Raw genomic sequence first — 21,814 nt, forward strand, 5'->3', positions numbered from 1 at the left:
ACAGATATATTTAGAATCTATGTATATTTGGAATATATCTAACATATTTGTAGATATATAGACTTAGAATATATAGAAAGTCCATGTATTTTAGTCTTCTAGCTGTCAATCATTAGTTACTCTTCATCTATTTTATTGTACTGTACTACACAAATATATATCTGATTGAGAAAGTCAAAGCTGAAACAAAAAACAAGAGCAATTTTGAATCACTAGTTCCTCTCATCCTGAACTGCTAATAGAAATACATATATAAAAATTATATGTTAATATTGAGGTTTTAAGTTAAAAACTTAAGACTTTATGAGAACTCTTTAATTTCAAAGGAATGATTTTATCTTGAGGCAATCAGCATATCATTTTCATATTGGGTATACAATATAAATGAAGGACATCACATCTGACATAATTATGTAGCTAAATGTCAATAAAAGCCAAACCTACCCCTATATGAAATGACAGACTATGGACACCCCCACGGACGGACTCACCCTCCCTGGGGAAATGAGGGGATAATGGGGGGGGGCTGGGGGGAGGGCACGGGAGGAAGGGAGGGAAAGGGAGAGGGACCTGGAACTGACTTGTGAAGCAACCGTGTTTCTTATATAAATTTAAACTGAAAAATAAATAGAAAAAAAAAAAGCCAAACCTACTAATAACAAGCTTTTGTCCATAGGAGAAGTCCAAATAACAGGACCATTTAAAGATGGATTTGACATCGTTAGATCCTACCATTGTTAACAGCCTGCCTGTGCTTAGAGATTGTCTGGGTTATCAGTTTTGGAGCTACAGAACATTGTTGTCAAATATGTTCACTTCCACGTACAACCACCCACAGCACAAAACATTCATTTCTAATTGAACATGAATGATGGGTATTTCTTTGCCAATTACAGAAAATCTTCCCTTTTCTCTATGTAATGTATATGATACCCAATCAAAAAAAATAAAAAAATATAGAATCCAGAACAGTGTTAAACTCTCACCAAATAGTTAACACACAAGCCCAAATCCCTCAATAAGCCCTTCCTAATTCTCTCTAAAAGATCTTATTGGCAAGTCTCAGGTAGTAAGAATTATAGTAAAAGAGTAAAAAGTAAAATAAAATATGTCCTTATGAAAGTACCAAATTACATATCACATTAAAATAATGAAACAAATGTAGAAAACATAACTAAAGAAATTGGAATGAGGTTTAGAAATATATATATACATATATATGTGCATATACATACATATGAAAAGAATATGCATTCACTGTAATATGTTGAAGGAATACCAGGAACCAAATTTCTTAAATAGGAAGGAAACTGAAGAGAAATTCTATCTAGTCAAAGATGTCAGTGGTCACCACCAGGGATTGAATGTTCAATTACTTACAGCAATAAAATTTCAGAGAAAACAGCAACCACAACTAAGTAGGTTGGACTATGTTCTAGGTTGGTTTAGATAGGCAAGACAGACTACAGAGAAATTAAACACTAAGGCTACACAGGCAGCCTTCCATAGTAACTCTAAACAAGCTGACTCCTGCTGCAGCTCTATGCTTCCGCCCATCAACAGCAGCCCCTGTTCTCAGACAAGATGTTAATGCAGTCAAGGTATGGTGCTAACTGTCAGTCTGACAGATTCAGCAGTCACCTGGGAGATGACCCTCAAGGCATTCCTGTGAATGATTATTTAGATTAAGGTTAGCTTTAGAGTATGCCTCTGAGGGATTATTTTGATTGCATTAATTGATGTGGGAAGGCCCACCTTAATTATTGTCAAGATGATTTTTTCCGTCTGGGGCTCCCAGACTGTATAAAGGAGGAAAGCAATCTGAGAAGTACCAAGCACTCATTGACTTCACTCTGCTTCATGACTACATGCAATCTTACTAGAGGCTTTAAAAGCCCTGGTGACTTGACTTCCTAGTCATGAGGAGCAGCACCTTGAACTGTGAGCCAAAATAATCCTTCCTCCTTTAAGTTGCTTTTGCCACCACAACAATGGAAAGAAACCAAGACAGTTAATAAATCAGAAACTACTCTTTTCTTTTTTCCCTCTTCATTTAGATATCAAACAGATGGCTTTCTCTCCTCCAAAGAAGTAAGAGAAATTGACCTATCCTAACGGAAAGCATCTGTTGGAATACCAAACTCCATAAGTGAAAAACATTTTTCATTATTTGATTATCAATATATGTCACATTTATATTTTACAAAGTTTACAAACACTTCTTAAACGAAAGGGTCTAAAATCCTTTTGTATTTTTTTCACTGTAGAAAAGAAATCACCATATACTATCACAGCTCACATATTAAATCTTACAATAATGAGGGCAGATGTAATTTGTGGTTTTGTGTTATTCTTCTGTCTTTGTCTGTACTTTATTCCAGATCAGGCCAAGGAGATATATTGTACTTGTAAACATTTACTTTACCAGTGGTTCACTTCCTATCACATCTGTATCTCATAAGATCATATCTAAGGGATCCCGGACAGCAAGATAATAAGAAATGTTAGGGTAATTGTTACAAAAATTAAACTGCAACTTCGAATAGAGACTACAGTGCTTCATTCAACATTTTACTTATATGTGCATATTCTTAATTTCTTAAAAATATGGAGTGTGTATTCTTTTTGACAGTGCCTTGCACCTTGTTGGTTCTAGTGATGGCTTTGTAGTCAGTAGATGAAGCAGTTTAGTTATAAAACAATTAGTTTAAGAATTCTTTGTGTTGGTACAAAATAACATATTTCTAGATCATAAGTGAAAAAAGTTCTAATACAGAATAGAAATTTGAAAATCCACAGCTGTGAGAATCCCAATTCAGAGGAAGGAAACTGGAGTACAATGTAGGAATTTGCATTTTTTGGGACATACCCAAAATCAACAATAAAAATTACATGAGAAAAAAAAGCCATGATGAATTTTAGTATACAGTATAGTCCCAAACAGCTAATTTAAAGAATATGAACTGGCCCAGATTACTAAAAAGCTCTGAAAAAGCTTTGAAAACCTAGGCAACAGAACAGTGTTCAGATGATTGTATGTGCATGTGTGGCGTATATACCTACAGACAGAAAGAAGGAATACCAATGATATACTGCTTAGTCTGGGAATTGTGGAATAAATTATGATTTTTGAGCCCTAGTGTTCATAATTGAATCACTGTTAATGTGCATACTCACAAAATTCATGGAATTCATAGAATTTTACATGGAACTATGTAAAAGTCTTATTATTTTGTAGATTAGTTTTTAATCTTTCTTTGAGAAGTTCATACATGAATACATTGTGTATTATATCCATTTACCACTACTTCCCTCTGACTTCTCCTGGTGGTCTCTACCAAGACATATAATTTCTAAAATTGAAGGGCTGCCTTATCACATAGAACCCTGACTTGAATAATGCAAGAGTGTAGAAGTAACTGAATCTGTGTTAGAAAACATATTTAAAGAAAGCACCAGTAGTTCTACCATATTGCTTTCATACACCGTACTTTATGAATTGCTCTAACAAAAATCCATTTAAAGAGCTAAGGAGCAATTTTTAGTTTAAATACTGCCTTTTGCCACTTTTGTTAACCATTTGCCATTCATGGTCTTAGCTATATCTTCCTGAAAGAGTCTGTCATTTATGCATTTATGAGCATACAGTTATTACCTAAATTTTGAGCCCATTGAAAGCAGAGTTTAGATTTTTATTCCTTATTTATCTATTTGTTTGATGTTTGAATAATGTAAATCACAATGTTATGGAGACTTGGCTCTGAGATAATGGGCAGAATTATGAAAGTTAGATGATGTAGAACTAGAGTATTAAGCAAAAGGAAACATTACAATAATATAAATACACTCTAAGGAAGACTATACATATTGTCCTATGATATTTAACAGAAAATATTTGCAGTGTTGTCACGTGTTGTCACCTTACCTCCCCTGAGTGAATGGTTGTGGTCAGTGACACCTTACCTCCCCTGAGTGAATGGTTATAATGAGCACCAGGAGAAACAATTCTAAGCCAGGTCTTCCTAGTTACATTCGAAAGTAATGACTCACCTCAGACCTGAGAATTCTTTGTGACTCTTTACAATGGACAAGTCTGTACTAATAAACTATTATCTTAAAATATTAATGTGTACATATAAATTTAGGAAAGATCAACACCAATTGTGCCACTCAAGAGAACGTCTGTCGCTACAAACACAGACACCAGGGAAATTACCACATTTTATCCAGATAAGAGGAAGTAATTAGAGGAAACACTTCGCCAGCAAGACTCCATAATAGCTGTATGCTTTACATATGTCATGTACACCAAATAGAGTATATGTATAATAATGCAAGTTTCAACAAAAGCCAAATGAGCTTACCTGGACAGAGAGCAATGTTACAAGGCTTGTGATGTGTTTCAGGTCCTTCACAGGGCCGCCCTCCATACTGAGGAGGTGTGCATGACCTGGTTCGTGTTCTTTGGCCTCGGCCACATGTAAATGAGCATAAGCTCCATGGTGACCATTCCTCCCAAACTCCATGTACTGTAATAAAGCAAAGAAGCTTCAGCCACAAGGAAAAGAGTCAAAGTCAGACTTCTTTCTGTATAATTAAGAAAAGAAATAATCAAATAAAATATGCAGAAATTTTGAAAACTCACTCCCAATAAAACCCTTATCAATGTAAAATTTTCAATTTAATGTTTAATTTATTAAAATCACAAAATGCAAGTACTTTTCTTCTACAGTTGAACCAAAAATTTTAAGTTATTCCCTTTTTAATATCTTTAAATAGAAATTCCCCTTTCTGTTGATAAAACATTCATGAGCTATTTTAAAGCATGGTCACCTATGAAGAATAAGAAAAATTAAATTTCTCATAACAGAGCTGAACTTTTAGAGCTAATTCGTATTTAAATAGCTAATGACCAATTGAGTTCTAGTACCTGTGAAGTTTCAGAAACATTTTGAGTTAGAAAATGAAAAAAAAAAGGTCCCTGAAAATTGGTAGTATGTATATTTGAAATAGTTTTTTAAGCTAACATTATATAAAATATTTTTTTCATCTAAAATTTGGAAGTAAATTCATCATCTGTTGAGTAGGAGACTGTTTCAATCACTAGATCTACTCCGATAGCATCCTCCTTTTCCCCATCTCAAGGGGAATACACTCTGCTTCTAAAAGCCATGGAGCTAGAAGATCATCTCCCTCCTCTGACAGCTCGATGGAACTGAAAACTCTACAAATTTTATTTCCAAAGCAACAACAACCAAATTATATAAAAATAGAATTAAAGTAATCATGGCAATACCAATTCTTCACATAGCCCATTTTCTATAATGCAGACTTGACTAGAAGCAAAACTATGTGCTCCTTCTGAATTGGTATTAGATGCTTTATAAATGAATGCTGTAGTTTAAGAAAGTGTACTGGACTTCAAAGTTTAAATCCTTCTTCTGAAAGTCAAACTACTGCTCTTGTCCTAAGGGTTAACACTAGGGTATTTACCTCACAAATAAATCGAGGGCAGAGAAGCCAGGAGGGGTGTTCTCTTGAGAACCTTCTGTCTTGATGCAGAGCCTGTGCCTTAGAGGTCTCACTCTGTCTTGAGCATGGATGGTTGAGGTCACTCCTGGGAGGAGTGAGGGAGTATAGATCCACACAAAAGTGGCAGAAGGAGATTCAGGCTCCTCCTTCAACTGCTAGCTCTGTGTGTACGTCCATATAGGATGGCATCGGTACCGTCAAAGAAAATGCAATATTTCTAGACTGTTCTTCATGTTCTTACCTTAAAGCTGAAATCTAGCTAATTAGCCAGTGCATTACCACAAGCTTTTATTAGTTTTGTGGTTAAAGTACTTCATATCTGTTCTTTTAGGGTCTTTAAAGAATATTATATAGCTTTATAAACTGTGTTAATGTTTCATATAGCTATAGTATAAAAATAGACATACCTCAAAACATTGCAAAGTACACATTAACACACAATTTTACATAGCAATTTAAATAATCTGACTAACTTTCAAGAAAATTCCACAAAATGACACTTTTATATTGAGGTATACCATTTCTTTCCATTTATGTTGTTGCCTTATTGCAATAAGTTGTGAAAATGTGTTCAACCTTGAAAACAGCAACCCAATTAGAGTATAATTCAGTGGAAGTCATTTAATGATACTTTGAAAGTCACTGGGAAGTCTTTTAAAAACAATATTTAGGAAAAGTAACAGAGAGAGGGGGAAAGCTAATATTTTATTCATCTACCACATGACAATCTGAGAAAACTAAAGCTAATTAGTATCTATTGGTAACAGAATATCTAATATCTGCATTTAGCAATGTACACATGTTATGTAGTTTTAAATATGTGTATCTATGTGCTTATGATCTTTTCTAAAATTACTATATTACTCAATGTGCATAGCAAAATGCTAGAAAATATTAAACTCCTGAATTTGCACATTTTTCTTTGTGAACCAAAAAAATTGCCACAGAACCTTATCAGCTTAGGTAAATCATGCTACTGGAATCAAAAATTAACACTATTTAGGCATTTCAGTAGTCTATATTGTTTTACGTTGAGATTTTGTGATTCATTCATATCATTTAAGTTTCTAATTTCTTATGTGAGGAAAAATTATTAATAATTTGTCATTTTGAGAGACTGTTGAGTTCGCAGAAAATCGTAACATGTGTTTTATAATGGTTAGACTACATAATGTTTACATTAGAGAGACTATTCATAAATTTTATGTTAAGATCAAATTTTTATTTAATGTGAAATTGTTATATAAGATCCTAAATTTTATAGTAAAATACAAAAATTCAAGGATTATCTAATGAATTAAGAATATATAACTATTAAAGTTATTTAATTTACAACAAATTCATCCATTTTTATAGTTTTCTTCATAATCTTTGATACCAGACATATTGTCATATCTCTATTTTGTACAATCCAAAGAGAAAATGAAATATATACAGTATATAAAACACTATCATCTGGTCTTGAAATAAACATCTGTAAATTTTATTATGAGTTAGATTGTATAGTATATAAAATAACCCCTTAAGTGTAAAAGCTTTACTATATATGTATATATAGATGAATACGTTAACTATGATTTTTATTAAGAAAACAAGTCATTCCTTAGCCTATTTTAACTTCCATAGATTCAGTTTCATACAGCACACATCAGTGATTATCAGCGGGTGGTAACTCCACCGACTGGGATATTTGCTGATATCCATAGACAATTTGGGTTGCATCAGTTTATAAGGAAATGGAATGTTACTGGCATCAAGTAGGTAGAAGTCAGAGAAGCTGGTAAGCACACAAGTGAGCCATATGTCCCTCTTGAAACAAAGATTTTTCAGGGTCTAAATGCTGGTGTTCAATCAAGAGGAGTTGAGAACCCAGGAGTGGAATATAGAGCTGAAATTCAGATGGGACAGTAACTAGATAATTGACTGTTGCTCTCTACAGTCCCAATATACTTTAAGTATGTTCCACATGTTTCTACTCTAAAGAATAACAATAAAAATAAAATGATATCCTGCCATTTAAAAAAAGGTCAAAGCAACAAAAAGATTGTGAAAGGTCCAGTGTGTATTGGTATCAGTGTATGGGGATAATTGTGAATTAATGAAAAGCAAGTCACTTGACATACTAATGACTTTCCTTCATGGTACAAATACATACAAGCTCAAATGCTCTCATTCCACAGATTGTAAAGAGTTAATTTAATAGTAAATTTGTCCTTTTCTTGTCCCACAGTTATTAACAAAATAATACAAAAATTAGAGTTATCTAGAGTGACTAGGCCAGGTATTGACTTGTGAGCAAATTTCACTGGAATTTATTATTTAGAGAAATATTTACATTTATTGAAATACTTCTTATATTTTAAACCATTTAAATATTTACTCCTCATTTTTTCATGACATATCATATTAATAATAACATTTATCAATATGGTGAATAAAAATCAGCATGTGAAAGAAACTCCTATTTACTGTAACTATGTACTTATCTGACAAATTTTAAAATAATGAAGCTGCTAAATTAACTTTTATATTTGGAAAATTAAAGGTAAAAATTGATTATCAATTCAACAAACTTCAGTATAACAATGAAATATGTTTCTTGTGAGTAATACTCAAGCAAAATTTAGAGAGACAAATAGTTTGGATACATGAAGGGGAAAGATAGACTCAAAACTGCTCACAGTCTTTTTTTTTTTTTTTTTTTGGTTTTTCGAGACAGGGTTTCTCTGTATTGTTTTGGACTCTGTCCTGGAACTCGCTCTGTAGACCAGGCTGGTCTCAAACTCACAGAGATCTGCCTGCCTCTGTCTCCCGAGTGCTGGGATTAAAGGCGTGTGCCACCAATGCCCGGCTGCTCACATTCTTACACATGGTAAGGGTAAGAGTTGTAAGAAATTAAAAAATCTGTCAATGACATATTACTCAGTTTTTTTTTACATGATACACAGGGAGAGAAAACTTAGCACCCACATGTGAGAGCGATTTGGGTCCTCCCACAGATGTTTTCAGTTCCCAGTCAAAGGCCTTATCATCCACCTCTATAGAGGAAGAAGACTTCCAGATGTGAACCTTATACACGTTTTAACTGGTGACTAGAAAGTAAGCTATGAGTGGTGGAAAGCACTTCGTAAACCAATCAGATTACCACTTAGGAAGGTGTTTTTCAATAGACCCTGTCCTTGTTGTGTGCAAATGATCTTGACACTAAGCACCTACTAATAAGATAAATGTATATATCAATTGCATCATAAAGCTCTATTGATACTGTTTTAATTGATGAGAACAGGGAACTCAACCCTGTAAATCAACATGTAAGTACTGGGGTTAGACTTCATGGTTAAGCATTCTACCAGAAATCCCCATTCTATTCTACACAAATAGGGATTAACAGCATTTCTTCTGAGGTCTGAAGGTTTCATTATGACACTCCAAGCCTCTCTCGCTCCTTGTCTTTTTATCCCCCAGCTCATGTAATTGAGATATGTCTGATCTATGATCTCTGCTTTTAGTCATTGTCTTCTTTTTTACCTTTCTCGATGACTCCCTTACATTTTCTCCTTTGATTTGTATTATTTTTCATTCTAACTTCTTCCTCGTATCATGCAGTCCCAGCTGACTCCTACATACGTTCAATAACAATTGTTGTCCTTTTATTGATAATAGTGTCTTCTTTTCCTCAAAACCGTAGTTTCTGTCTTTTAAGCTTTGTTCATCTATTGCTTTTCTACATCTTATACACAGGGTTCTCACACCAAATTGCATCATTCCCCAACATCTCCTGCTACTTCCTTCATTTCCTCTTTCTTCCAGGATATTTACTTTTGTTTTTTTAATCAAAAGACCTAAATAACATAATATTGCTCCTGAAAACTATTTGAAGTTTACAGTTCAGTAGCATTGAGTATAATCGTGTAGCAATCAAACAGATCACCAGAAATGTTCTATTTTGCAAATTTGAAGTTTTATACCCATTAAAGAACAGACACCCCAACATCTCTTATATGATTACATTTGCCTGAACTGCTAGGAAATTGGCATTATTCCTGATCATTCTTCCAGGCCCTTCACTATTGTTTTTAACAACTGAGAATCAGTTAACTCTGGGAATGGAGACCTCTAGAAATTACTTAAGCATGATTTGGAGGTTGCAAGGCCTACAGTGCTAAGACCTTTCTTTAGAACATGGGCTTGTCGGATGCTTCTGTAGAGTCTATGAGAATCTAGTACCAACTGCTGCATTCATGCAGTTACAGTAACCCATTCTTTAAATAACTCATGACAACCTAAATTCCTGCTTTGGGACTGATTGAAAGAAAAAGTCCTCATAGTTTTCAGACGGTGAAACAAATACAGTAAGACCATGCACATGATGAAATCATATAATTTTGATGTAAAGTATATTTCATCCTAACCAGCCTTCTCTCTGTTTATTAAAGCAGTAGATGGTTATGATGAGAGCAATCACTTCAAGTTTCTTTACGAAGTAAAATGAAAGATCTTGTTTAGATCTATTACCCTTATTATTTTTTTCTGATAGGGTCAGATGGATGGTAGAATTGCTGACTGAAAAACTGTCAATTATATGTCACATTTCTACTATGCCTGAAAGTTTTATATCCTCATATAGTAGTTGAATTTTTTAACCATAAAACACACAAGAAAAATAACTGATTTTTTATGCTCTTTAAAACAGCTACAATAATTTCAATCTTATTTGCAGTAGGGAGACAATCACTTATCTACCCCCCTGACTACTCTGAAGGCAGAAATAATTACATACAGATTGAAATATCACAGTTGAGAAGAATTCCACTTATAGACTCTAAGAAAAATGCCTATACCCGGTTCATAAGAAAATAACAAATTGTTCCAAATGCGTAGCATGACACAATTCAAAACATCCACAGTCGTAGTTGCTGCTAACACTACCTGGACAGAGGGCAGTGTTATTGCAAACCCTTGATTCTCTTAATGGGCCGCTGCAGTGTGTCCCGTAAGGTGATACACAAGTTCTGGTTCGCACCTGCGACCCTTGACCACAAGTAACTGAGCATGTGCTCCACTGGGACCACTCTTCCACACCAGATTCACCTGCATGCAAGACAACAAATAAACATGAAATACTGTCTTGGTTATTCATCCTGCAAGTACTGTTTCAAACTAACACAGTGACATGCATGAATAATTTAAATGCAAATATATGACAGTACATACAAAGGTGCAATACATTTCACAGGAAAATGAATTTAGGGGGGATGAATACAATGCTGATACAAAGACTGTTTGTCATGACTTTGTTGGCAAAACCATTCTGTGAAGGAAGCAATCAATAGTTTCAGTGAGAAAAATTGTTTGAAGTTTTCTTCAAGCCCACCTAGGGCCCTGTAGTTGGCGTCTAAAGAGGCAGAATGCATTTCTAATTCTACTCTGAGGCTTAGGTGAGCAGGGATGCTTTGATATATTCTTGCCTAGTTCTTTAATGTAGAATGCCCTTTCTATTGCTAAAGACTGTGTGTTCCTGAAAGCTACTGTGCAAGCTGATAATTTATTTCAAATGAATTTCCTACCTTTTCACCCTATGCTATTTACTTTGTGGTAATTTCTTAGTATCTTTCTGCTCCCCAGTTCACTCATGACCTAAAAAGTGTTTTTTAACTTCAAGTGAAAGAAAGCTTCTCTAGCATTGATATTAACTGAACACAGAACAAAAATTTACTTCAAAATAGGGTCCTATGAAGCCAATTAGTGTTGGGCTTCATAAGCATTGTAGTGCTTCAATGCATTATTGCATTGAAACTATGCCTAGTTTTCTCATTATCTAAAACTAAAGAACAAGGAGACAGGAAACATCGATTTTAAAAACCACTGGAGTGGGCTTCTAAGTCTATTCTGGTATCATCTCCAGATTGGAGATTTTAAAACCTGACTTGAAATTTTGCCACCCAGTCATATCTGCCTAGCAGTTTGTATTTACATTAAGCAAGCACACTGTTGTCAAAACTTTTTACATGGGAGGGGTTTCTCAGAAATTTGTGTCACTATTTACACTAAATTGCCAGGAGCAATTTAGCTCTGTCATGTACTTGGTATAGAATAATCCTTCGGAATATAATTCCAAGGGCTGAAATGACAATCCTTTTGTTTATCTTGTTTTGAAGAGTGAGTCCATGATTTAGGAGGATACTAAATGCCAATCAAGTAGCCAATCTACAAACTGGTGCTGAAGAAAAGAATGAATTTGCACCAGACTCTAAGGCAAGGCATTCTTCAGTGAGGTATCTACTCTAAAAAGTGAGTCCACTGCTAGAAAACCTATTTGATGAAGATGTTGACTTTATATTCTGCTATAATCTGCTTATTTTCTTGAGGGCTCAGAACAACCAGTTTGCAGACAAACTCTGTTATCAGGATCTATTGAAACTCTGTTAGCAGGATCATGGAGAATGTGTTCTTGTGCTGGTCTAACATTATATATGCAGAAGCATAGATAAAAATTCATTGATACCTGGTTATCTATTCGAAGGGCACATGCTGGTAATTTGGATGTCAGCTCACATAATTAGGACATCTTTTAAATGCTGAAATCCATGTTTAGCATTGATACACAGTAATAAATCTCTCTTGATTATTTAGTATTTTTACCTTTACAAATTTATATATGGTTAATTTAATAAATATCTACTTGAATGTCTGTTTGAGTAGTGTTTGAAGTCATATCTCATAATTTTCTCTATTAAATCGAATTACATTTTAATAAAACAAAATTCATCATTTGCTGAGTCCAATATATGACAATGGTTAAAAGTATCTACACATACGTGTATACATATATAAGCATACTTAATGATGGAAACTTTAAGCTTAAAATTAGGGAAAAGTAATGTATATATAATGACATGCCAACCTGCCTGTGATGAGACTGAGTATAAATATTATGGCTATATGCTATCAATTGCAAGCCAGAAAGTTAAGAACAAATGTGAATTCTGTCAGTGAAATGACAAGATTATGAGAAACAATTAGTCCTACTTTGCCACAAACACAGTTTTTCTTTCTCTCTTGCATTGTAACAAAAGACAATTTTAAAAATTAAACTTAGCCATGAATTAATATCAAGGCCCAATTTACAATACAACCTCACATAAATGTTTGGAAATCTGAGTTGCTTTGACAACTATGATTTTGCATGGCCCTGAGCAAGGTAAGCAGTGGTACTGAAGCATGAGACTTCAGTCATGAATGATAAGAGAAATCTTCCCACAGCTCATTTTGCAGATCAAAATTTAAATAAAAATAAACACATTAATAATAAATTTTATTTCAAATACAGAATCAAAATTTGCCACTAAAAATGGTCTAACCATCAACTTGATCTTGTTCTATTTCAAGTGCTATTCCAAGTGACATTTTCACTACAATTTTTGTGCTATTTTCTTTATTCCTATAGTGTGAGATTTATGTACTAAAGCACATTGAGACATGTTAGAAATAGTTAATATACTTTAAAAGAAAGATATTTTAATGACACTGAAATAGTAAAGTAAAAACTAAGCACCATTTTCAATATATGCATCTTTCGAGATAGCAAAAGCTGTTTTAGTCAATGTGTAATCCAGGAGACATGTCAATGATCACATAGACAACTCTATATGAGGCAATATTCATGTTCTTTATCATGGAATAAATCATGAAAGGAAACTAGAAAGTATTGCAGTCAACTCTATATTGACTCTGATGTCTTAAAAAAGGCCACTTATGTTTTGAAACTTTTAAACAATTTACCTATCTTAAAAGCTACTTGTGAATATTGAGTGAAATCATATGAGATAGCAAATTTAAAATTATGAACAAGATATTTATTAAACTTTGGCTAGTGTGTTAAAATCATGAAATTAGAAACACCTTTAATGTTATGTTCCTATTTTAGATCACATATCACGTATTCCTCATACAGACAGTTTTGCTTTCTAAACCTGTTTATAAACTCACTTCATGTCTGTGTTGCTTAAAAATATGAACCATTAACATTTACCTTATTCCAAATTATTGACACCTAGCTTGGGTTTATACTTTAAATAAACATATTTATTATCTTATTTCGTTTTCCTTAACTATATATACAGATGTCTAACTTAGGTTTTTATTCTACTTTATTTTCTTGCATATGTTAGGTTTCGGCTACATGTATGTATGTGTACTATGCGCATACAGTGGCCAGAAGAGGGTGCTGGATCCTCTAGAACCGAAATTAACAACTAGTTGTGAGTAACCATGTGGATTATAGGAATTCAACATGTTGACCCTGCAAGAGCAGTAAGTGCTCTTAGCCACTGAGATTTCTCTCCAGCCTTATCTGAGGCTTTTATAGCAACCTAATTAATGTTCAGACTTGCTCCAGTTACTAGCAGTAGCAATAAGACTCTAGTTATTCGAATAAAATAATGCTACCACATAAAAATGTCATTTAAAAAATATCCACTCACTCTGCTCCTGTCTAGTAAAGCTTTTTTTAAAATGAAAATATTTACTGGTTGTATTGACTGTTGAAGCCAGATCACTTATCTGAGAAGAAATAAGGTATGGTGGCTTTTGCTTTATTTTTCCATATGACATAATATATTAAGGCATTTTATAATTCTATTATTTAACTTCCCTGCATTGTATCATATTTAGGCCTCAGATTACATTTAGCAAAATTTCATGACTGTTTATATGCAATATTAATACCTTTATTTGAGAAATAAACAAGTTCTACAAATAAAGCTTCATAGTGTAAAATATCGCTGTTTGGTACCTCTATTAATAATTAGTCTATGATAAATTCAAAAGAAACAATATTTAAGAAAAATTCTCATTTAAGCAATATAAGTGCCTATTATTCAATTATATACCTTAAAAGTGTTTATTATAATGAATTTTCCTTTCTTTGTCTTTAATATTAAGGAAAGTACAACACACATGTCTGTATTTCCATATGCAACATTTGTTTTAAAATGTTTTTATGATCCTGCTTCTCATAAATTCAAGCATCAATCAATAGTTCTCAAACTTTAATATGGTATGGCCTTTCTGAGAGGTTGACAATATGTGTAAGGAGTTTTAAAGTTGACCCCACCTCTATTTAATCAGTGTGTCATCTACTTATCAAATCACTAGTTAGTGAAAGAATATACATAGTGCAGAAAACACAGTGACTGGAAAGCCAGAAATAAATGTAAAAATTGTGGTTAGTAATTCCTCTTTTTATAAATCAATATTTCTTGATATTTGAATTTGTCAAAATATTCTGGCTGAAAAATGTGAATTTTCTTAACATACATAAACATTAAAAAATGGAATTTAAACAAAATCTGGATTAAGTTGCACAATATTGACTGTACAAACTAAAGTTACTAAATCACTGGGAACTTAAACCTGTGGTTCTCCATTTCATTCCCCTTGATGACAAGTTTGAGGAATTACAGGAAACCAGCATTTGCTGTGTCTTCTGTAAAAGATGGACATATTTCTCCTACAGCAGATGTGTTCTTACAGGGAGATGCCTAAGGGAATGAGTGGCCAGCCCATGCTTTATCTCTCTACTGAGAGTAAAAGACCCAAATCTCTGTTCACTGCTTCAATTATTTTGCTCTCAGTATCAGACAAAAACACATTTAGAAATTTGGAAATCCATTTGAGCCACATAATCCATTTTTGGACTTGAGCAAGCAACTGGTTAAAATAAAAATCTCCTCATAAATAAGGTACAGTAAAAGCAACCCAGCAAAGAAAGTTCTCTTTATTTCTGGATCTGACCATATCATATATTATTTTTAAAGTTTAAACTGTGCACTTACAAAATTTATCCTACATATTCTATTCTGAGAAGCTGAGTTACAATTAATATATTAAAATATTCCATTCATCTATTAACAAGAATTCAATTTAGTATTAGTACTTGAATTTCTAAGCATTAAGTTTACGTACAGGGTTCTAAACAAATACTATCACAAAGAGCACATGAACTGAATGACATGTACATTTTTTGGAGAATTTCATTAAAATAAGTCTGAATATCATGTTACAGATCTGGTCAAATACTTATGATTTCCAACTATGCCAAAACAAACAAGAATGTAACGCATAAAATTTTGTAAAAACACAGATAAAGGTAGTTCTAATTTTTGATAAACAAAATGAAAGGCTGAGCATGTTTGCAACACACTTTAAACATCTCCAATTGGGAGACATTCCATGTAATGTTGCTGGGAACAACTCAGGAAGTTTACTATGATCAGCCAAACTATGGACCACTTTAATTTGTCAAAGTCTATAGATTATTAAAGCATAAATTCTACATGTATATATCTATTCATGTATACCTATGATTTTCAAAAATTATGTCAAATAAAGTTCTTTTGAGTCACACTCAAATTTGTAGGTAGTTTCAAAATAATTCGATTGATATAGGATTGAAGAATTTTATAAGCCAGAAAGTCAGTTTTGTTGATATCTAATTTGTAGGTCAACTTTTTACTATTTATCTTCTGCAACAACTTTATTTTCAAGTCATACATTAAATTATAAAGAAGTTCAACTTCTATATAGTTTAGGAATCAAGCAATATTTATAGATAATAGGACACATGAAAGAATATTTGATGTAGGTATATCAAATTCTGTTACATTAATTTTCATCATCTGAATCCTATTTAAATTATGGTTCATGAAAATCTCAAATCAAATATTCCTCAAATAAGCAACTTTATTGCTTTCCTTTAAAACTGTAATGATGCATTTTAGTGACTAATTAGCATAAGGAAATAATAATATGTAAATTCTAAAGCATAGTATACCAAAAGCAAAGCAAGTCTTACACATTTTTTCCTGTGTACTTTCATTCATAGCTACTTTATTTATGGACTTTAACTGGTGACAAAAAATGGTTCAAAAAAAATAAGCTCCAAAAACTGACAAATGTGCAGCAAAGGATCATGAAAACATGCAGTGGTTTCATTAAATTAACAACAATAAATAGAAAAATGTAACTAACGTATTACCAGTTTGTGCCATAAATTTAGCAGCATCAGCTTGTTCCTGAGGGACCCTTTTCTCATGGACAGATCGAGGTCGCTGACTTTTAATTGTATGATCTCCCATCATTCCAAATTCTAAAGACAGAATAAAGGTATATGAAAGCCTGTGTGTAGACATTTCTCACAAATTACATTCCTGTCCCATGCAATATGTTCCTGCACAGACCTAGAAGCTATTGATCAGTTCACAGTTCTCACTTTTCTAGTCTGATCTGCTTGGAAGTATGTCTCAGCTTAGGCTAGAAAATCTGCATCATGAAAAGCTTTCAAGAAACAATAATAACATTCAGTAAGTGATACGTCCAATGGTGAGTCAACTCAAGTCACAGAACATGTTGTACACTTCTCAGGCAATGTTCTGCTATCACATATCAGAAGAAAAAATACAACCAGAATATTAACTGTTGTTCCTCAAAGAATCCTGACTGAGTGTTGGCTGACTCTGGCTTGTTTGTCACCCAACAAGGTTTCCAGCACCTTGCAAAGGTATGGACACTTCTGTTTTCAACTTTCTAAAAATCCATTCAGAGAATGGATTTATTTTTGAAGTCAAAGATGAAGTAGCCTTGTTTTGCCTCACGGCTCACAAAAACTGGGAGCCTCAGAAACTCTGATTCTTCCTTGCCCTGACTTAACTAATTTCACATTTTCTCTAACCACATATAAAGCAGTGTTGTCTTTTTAAAATTTTTGTTCAAATAAAAGAGTCTAGGTTTTTGTTATTTAATTGTTTTATAATAAAAATACTAATAAGGACAAACACAGCATCTGTGCCTAAGAGACAATTAGAAAGAAAGTGTTAAGATGAAAATTATTCAATCAGTGGAAGAGATTCTGGGTAGTGCATTTCCAAAATTTCATGTGCTTAAATGGATTAAATCATCGGTATTCCAGGTTAGTGCTGTGCTCACTGAACTGTTACAGTAATCTAATAAAAACCAAGTCTAGTGTATGGAATGTTAGATGGCTCTAACTCCTACAGTCAAGTAGGGAAAGAAAAGTCCTAGCCTTCTTGCTAGGAATATTGTGGTACTTTCTCTTACATCAAGAATGTTACTGATCTCTTGATACACAAAAGTTAAGAATGAAAATTTGACAAAAAGGTTTGCTCCTTAGCCTTGTTCTCATCAATTGTTAAATGTGCTTCCATAAAAATACAAGATATTACCAATGGTGTTTAATGCAAGAAAAAGGCTATCATGTTGTCTGTGCAATCAAAATATTATCCAATTATGTGCCTGGACAAATCAACTTTAAGAAATTCCTTCTAGATCTTCCACTAAAGAATTCACATCCTGAGATATTTGAGAAGTCTAAATGTGTGTCTCTTTTTGTCAATTTAGATAACATCCAGTATCATAAAACGGAAATATTTGTAAAATGTCAGTTTACTTGATAAAATAAAATCCATCACTATTTTTCTATTCCAAAGCAACATTCTTTCATTCATTCATGTGTAAACTATGTGCTGTATAAACCATTTCTCATTGAGAATTGAAGTATCTAATTACCGTTAAATTTGCTATTTAGAAATTTTAACTACAGTTCAATATATACATATATATTTATATATTATATGTTTAAACTGCTATGCAATTGATATATCACTGTATCTTCAATAGCAAACAAATATTAGTGGTAAGTTTTATTCACAATATACACCACCTTTCCACTTGAAATTATAATTTAACTTGAATATTCTGCACATTTTTATTGTTTTCCATATTAACAACATAGTATATCTTTCCCTAATACCCTTGGGGTTTCTAGTGCTCACACTAAGATAGTTTGGCACAAGAATGGAAAGGATGAAAGAAAATGTTTATCCTATGTAAACACCTTTTAAGTTACCAAGTAATGACAGAACCAATTTGATGGAAGACCATTCTTAATCTCAGTGGCAGCACGGCAATAACCTGCAATCTATTTTCTGCGGAAAATATTGCAACATTAAGGGAAGTATGATCCTGATGCTTAAGATTGTGGGTATTGTTAACTACTAGTGAAATAAATTAAAATGTATCACATTAAATTTCTAAAAATTTCACAAACATAAGCAAAAGTCAAGTTTTTATTTTTAACACTGATTTTAGGCTATTATTTTATGTTACTAGTCAAATAATTTCTATATCTCAAAAATATTTACAATACAAATGACACTTCAGTATTCAAGTTTAGTGACCACCTCTTACCAATATTTATTGATGAACATTATATCCTAATGAACGTTAGTGCTGATGCTTCATCTTTGATTACATAATTTAAGAAAATAAAGCCATTGAATATTTATAGATTTGATTACATCACACATAAACACAAGTTTAAAGTGGAATTGTTGGTTATTGTGGCAATAAAATTTGGCTGGCAAGTTTTTAAAGATGAGAATTGTGATTTTGTTTTTGTAGTGGGGATCAAATCTTGGATCTCAATATACATTAATCATGCACTCTACCAAAGCTGTATCTGAAGCCAAAATGACAATTATTATGTGGTGCTGTTATAGACAAATTACATATACTATGTAAGATACATCAATGATTGCCTCTCTGAGAAGGCAAATGTACAATATGGTGGTGTTAAAATATTCCAGGCCTATTAATTAATATTAAAGTATCAAATTTATAAAGATATATATTGTTATCTAACCAGGAGTGTTTTGATACAACATTTGCATTCCAAACTATTAGAAAATATAAATCTATTTTCTATAATTTTAATAAAAAGTAAGATTTTACAACAAATGTTCCATTTCTGATGATGGGTTATTTTCAAAACATTTATGTTGCCTTTTATTTCTTTCATGGTAGCATTATCTTTGCTTCTAATAAAATAAAGACCAATTGGATAATTTAAATGTAAGAGATAAAGCTATTTTACTAGTGTGCTCTCATGTGGTCAATGTAGTTTGTAGTATTATGACTTCTACATAATATAGAGTTTTCATGAATGGTTGATTCATAATCATACAGTCTGCATTGGCAAGGATAATATACTACATTAGTTACACAGAAAATAACCAAATAAAAAGATGCTCTGCTCTGGTGAAAGCAATGAAAAGCAAGCTGTGAAGTCAAATGAAAAAGTAGAGCATAATAGTGCATATGGGCATATGGTACATGGCTCATGAAAACAATGAGTTATTTCCTCAGTCTTTATGTTGATGGCATTGATGAAGTGGCGAGTAAATAGCTGTTCATATAGAAACTCCAAAATGATTGAAGATGACTAGCAAGTTTTAGGGTTCTTCCATCAGTCATTCACTGTGCTGCTTGCTAAAAGCCAAAGTTTCTGAAAGTTAGACGCATGAAAGGTTTTGAAAGTCGTTTCTCTTAAGTCTAGCCCTATGATGTGATTAAGTATGATATCTTGAGGAAACAAATAGATGTTAGACTTGACTTTGATCATCAGTTATCAGTTATAGGAATTTTGTTTGGAAGGTTGAGGGAGACACTAATCTGTGATGTAGCTTATCAAAAAGTCAAAAGCACATCGACACACTATTTTGCTAATATGTTTATTTTAAATATATGGTAAAGCAAATGACACTGGGAAGCAGACATAATACTGTCATTTAATATGCAAACTGGCTTCACAATTTGCAGACTTTCCTTTGCATTTCCACTAACATCAGACCATTATTGATTTTTACATAGCCCCAAGAGTTATGCCCCATTCATGCACTGTTCGCACTGTATTACTGCTTGCCAAGGGATGGGGGGACTATTTCCTTGCTCAGCACTGCCTCCAAGGGAAAGTTCTGCTCCCTCACCAATGTCTGTAGTAAAGACCCTCTCTAATTTCAACTTCAGCAACAGCACCAAAAAGCTCCCACACCTCAACATATTAAGGAGCTTCCTTTGTCTCCTTGAAATACTCATTTGTGTAGAACCGCCAACAAATTTGTATTTTACATATATATATGTATATATGTATTACATATATATAATGTATATATTATATAGATATATTTAAATATTACTCTTTCTATTACATTACAAACTTGTATTTTTCTCATTTTCTTTGTTTGAAAAAGAAAATCACATAATCTAGGCTGCTTTGTAACTATCTATATAACAAAGAATAATCTTAAAATTACCACGGAACAACATGTTCACCACCATAACCTAACTTTAAGCATAGTAACTAGAATACTTAAATGAGATTTCTTTTGTCAAAAAATAACAGGAGAGAATATCAAATACATTTCTTGTTGACAAAGGATATCATGGACAAGGAAATTCTGTTACAAAGACACAATATAGTCTAGGAAGCCAGTAGGATAGAGTTAATGTATTAGAACTTCACATTTGGACTGGTGCATAATTATTGAACTTGTCATTTATTTTTATAATAATAGGAATTAGTTTGCACAATGGTTCTGTGTGTAAAAACATTCTTCTGCATAATAAAATTTAAAAATTCTCTTTTTTTCTTGTAGTTTTCTAATTTTTATAACTTTTTGAAATGTATGCAGGATTGATATCTACATATTCTCACTTCATAAACATTTGCTAAGTGTGGATATATATATATATATCCAAATGCTTTATGTAAAGAAAGAAGAAAGAAGCAAAGATTGCAGTCTTCACAATCAAACATGTCTCTAGAAGCAACATGCATTATCAAAGTCTATAATTTTTTTAAATTATAAATTATATACACTAGCTAAGATTATCAAAAACACTTTAACAATATTTACCATTGATTACAAAATAGTTTTCAAAAGAACAGAATCAATAACTACAAGAAAAATTTCAAAGAGCTCAAGAATTAAAGTTGCATAATAAATTGACTAATACTGGAAAATATTTAAATAAAATAAAAATGTTCTTAAAACGCTAAGAACCCAAAAATTTTAAGATGTCAATGTTTACTGCTCACTATACATAATTTTTAAGTCATTATCAGATTTATATCCCTGGCTATGGGGAAAAAGATGTTCTTTCTCACACTAGCAAAGCAGAGTTTTGCTTTGCAAAATACTCTGGCAGAAATTACTTTACTAGGTAGCTGAGATACTTCTAGAAATGGATAAACTATTAAATAATCAAGCATGCTCCCAGAAGACTTTAAGATATTCTATAATATACAGGAAGTTGTAACGTTTCATAATTTATGTGCTATTTTATAGGAATGTTTACCAAATATATTTACCACACACAAATCTATCTATCTATCTATCTATCTATCTATCTATCTATCTATCTA

The 21,814-nt window shown here is 32.6% G+C and overlaps 1 protein-coding gene across 6 annotated transcripts in view; it reads right to left on the minus strand.

The window, feature by feature from the left end:
- The window catches only part of Adgrb3 (adhesion G protein-coupled receptor B3), a 707,451-nt gene that overhangs the window by 444,664 nt on the left and 240,973 nt on the right, over nucleotides 1–21,814 (minus strand). For 5 of the 6 annotated variants that reach the window (XM_040729329.1, XM_040729332.1, XM_040729331.1 and 2 more), the window contains 3 exons: nucleotides 16,571–16,681; nucleotides 10,462–10,623; nucleotides 4,365–4,529 (listed from right to left, as the gene is read on the minus strand). In XM_040729329.1, coding sequence (XP_040585263.1) covers nucleotides 4,365–4,529; nucleotides 10,462–10,623; nucleotides 16,571–16,681 — 438 coding nt within the window. The remainder of the gene's footprint in view (nucleotides 1–4,364; nucleotides 4,530–10,461; nucleotides 10,624–16,570; nucleotides 16,682–21,814) is intronic. The other variant, XM_040729333.1, reaches the window with a different exon arrangement.

This window comes from Mesocricetus auratus, unplaced genomic scaffold, assembly GCF_017639785.1.
Source record: "Mesocricetus auratus isolate SY011 unplaced genomic scaffold, BCM_Maur_2.0 Super-Scaffold_100021, whole genome shotgun sequence".
Classification (NCBI taxonomy): domain Eukaryota; kingdom Metazoa; phylum Chordata; class Mammalia; order Rodentia; family Cricetidae; genus Mesocricetus; species Mesocricetus auratus.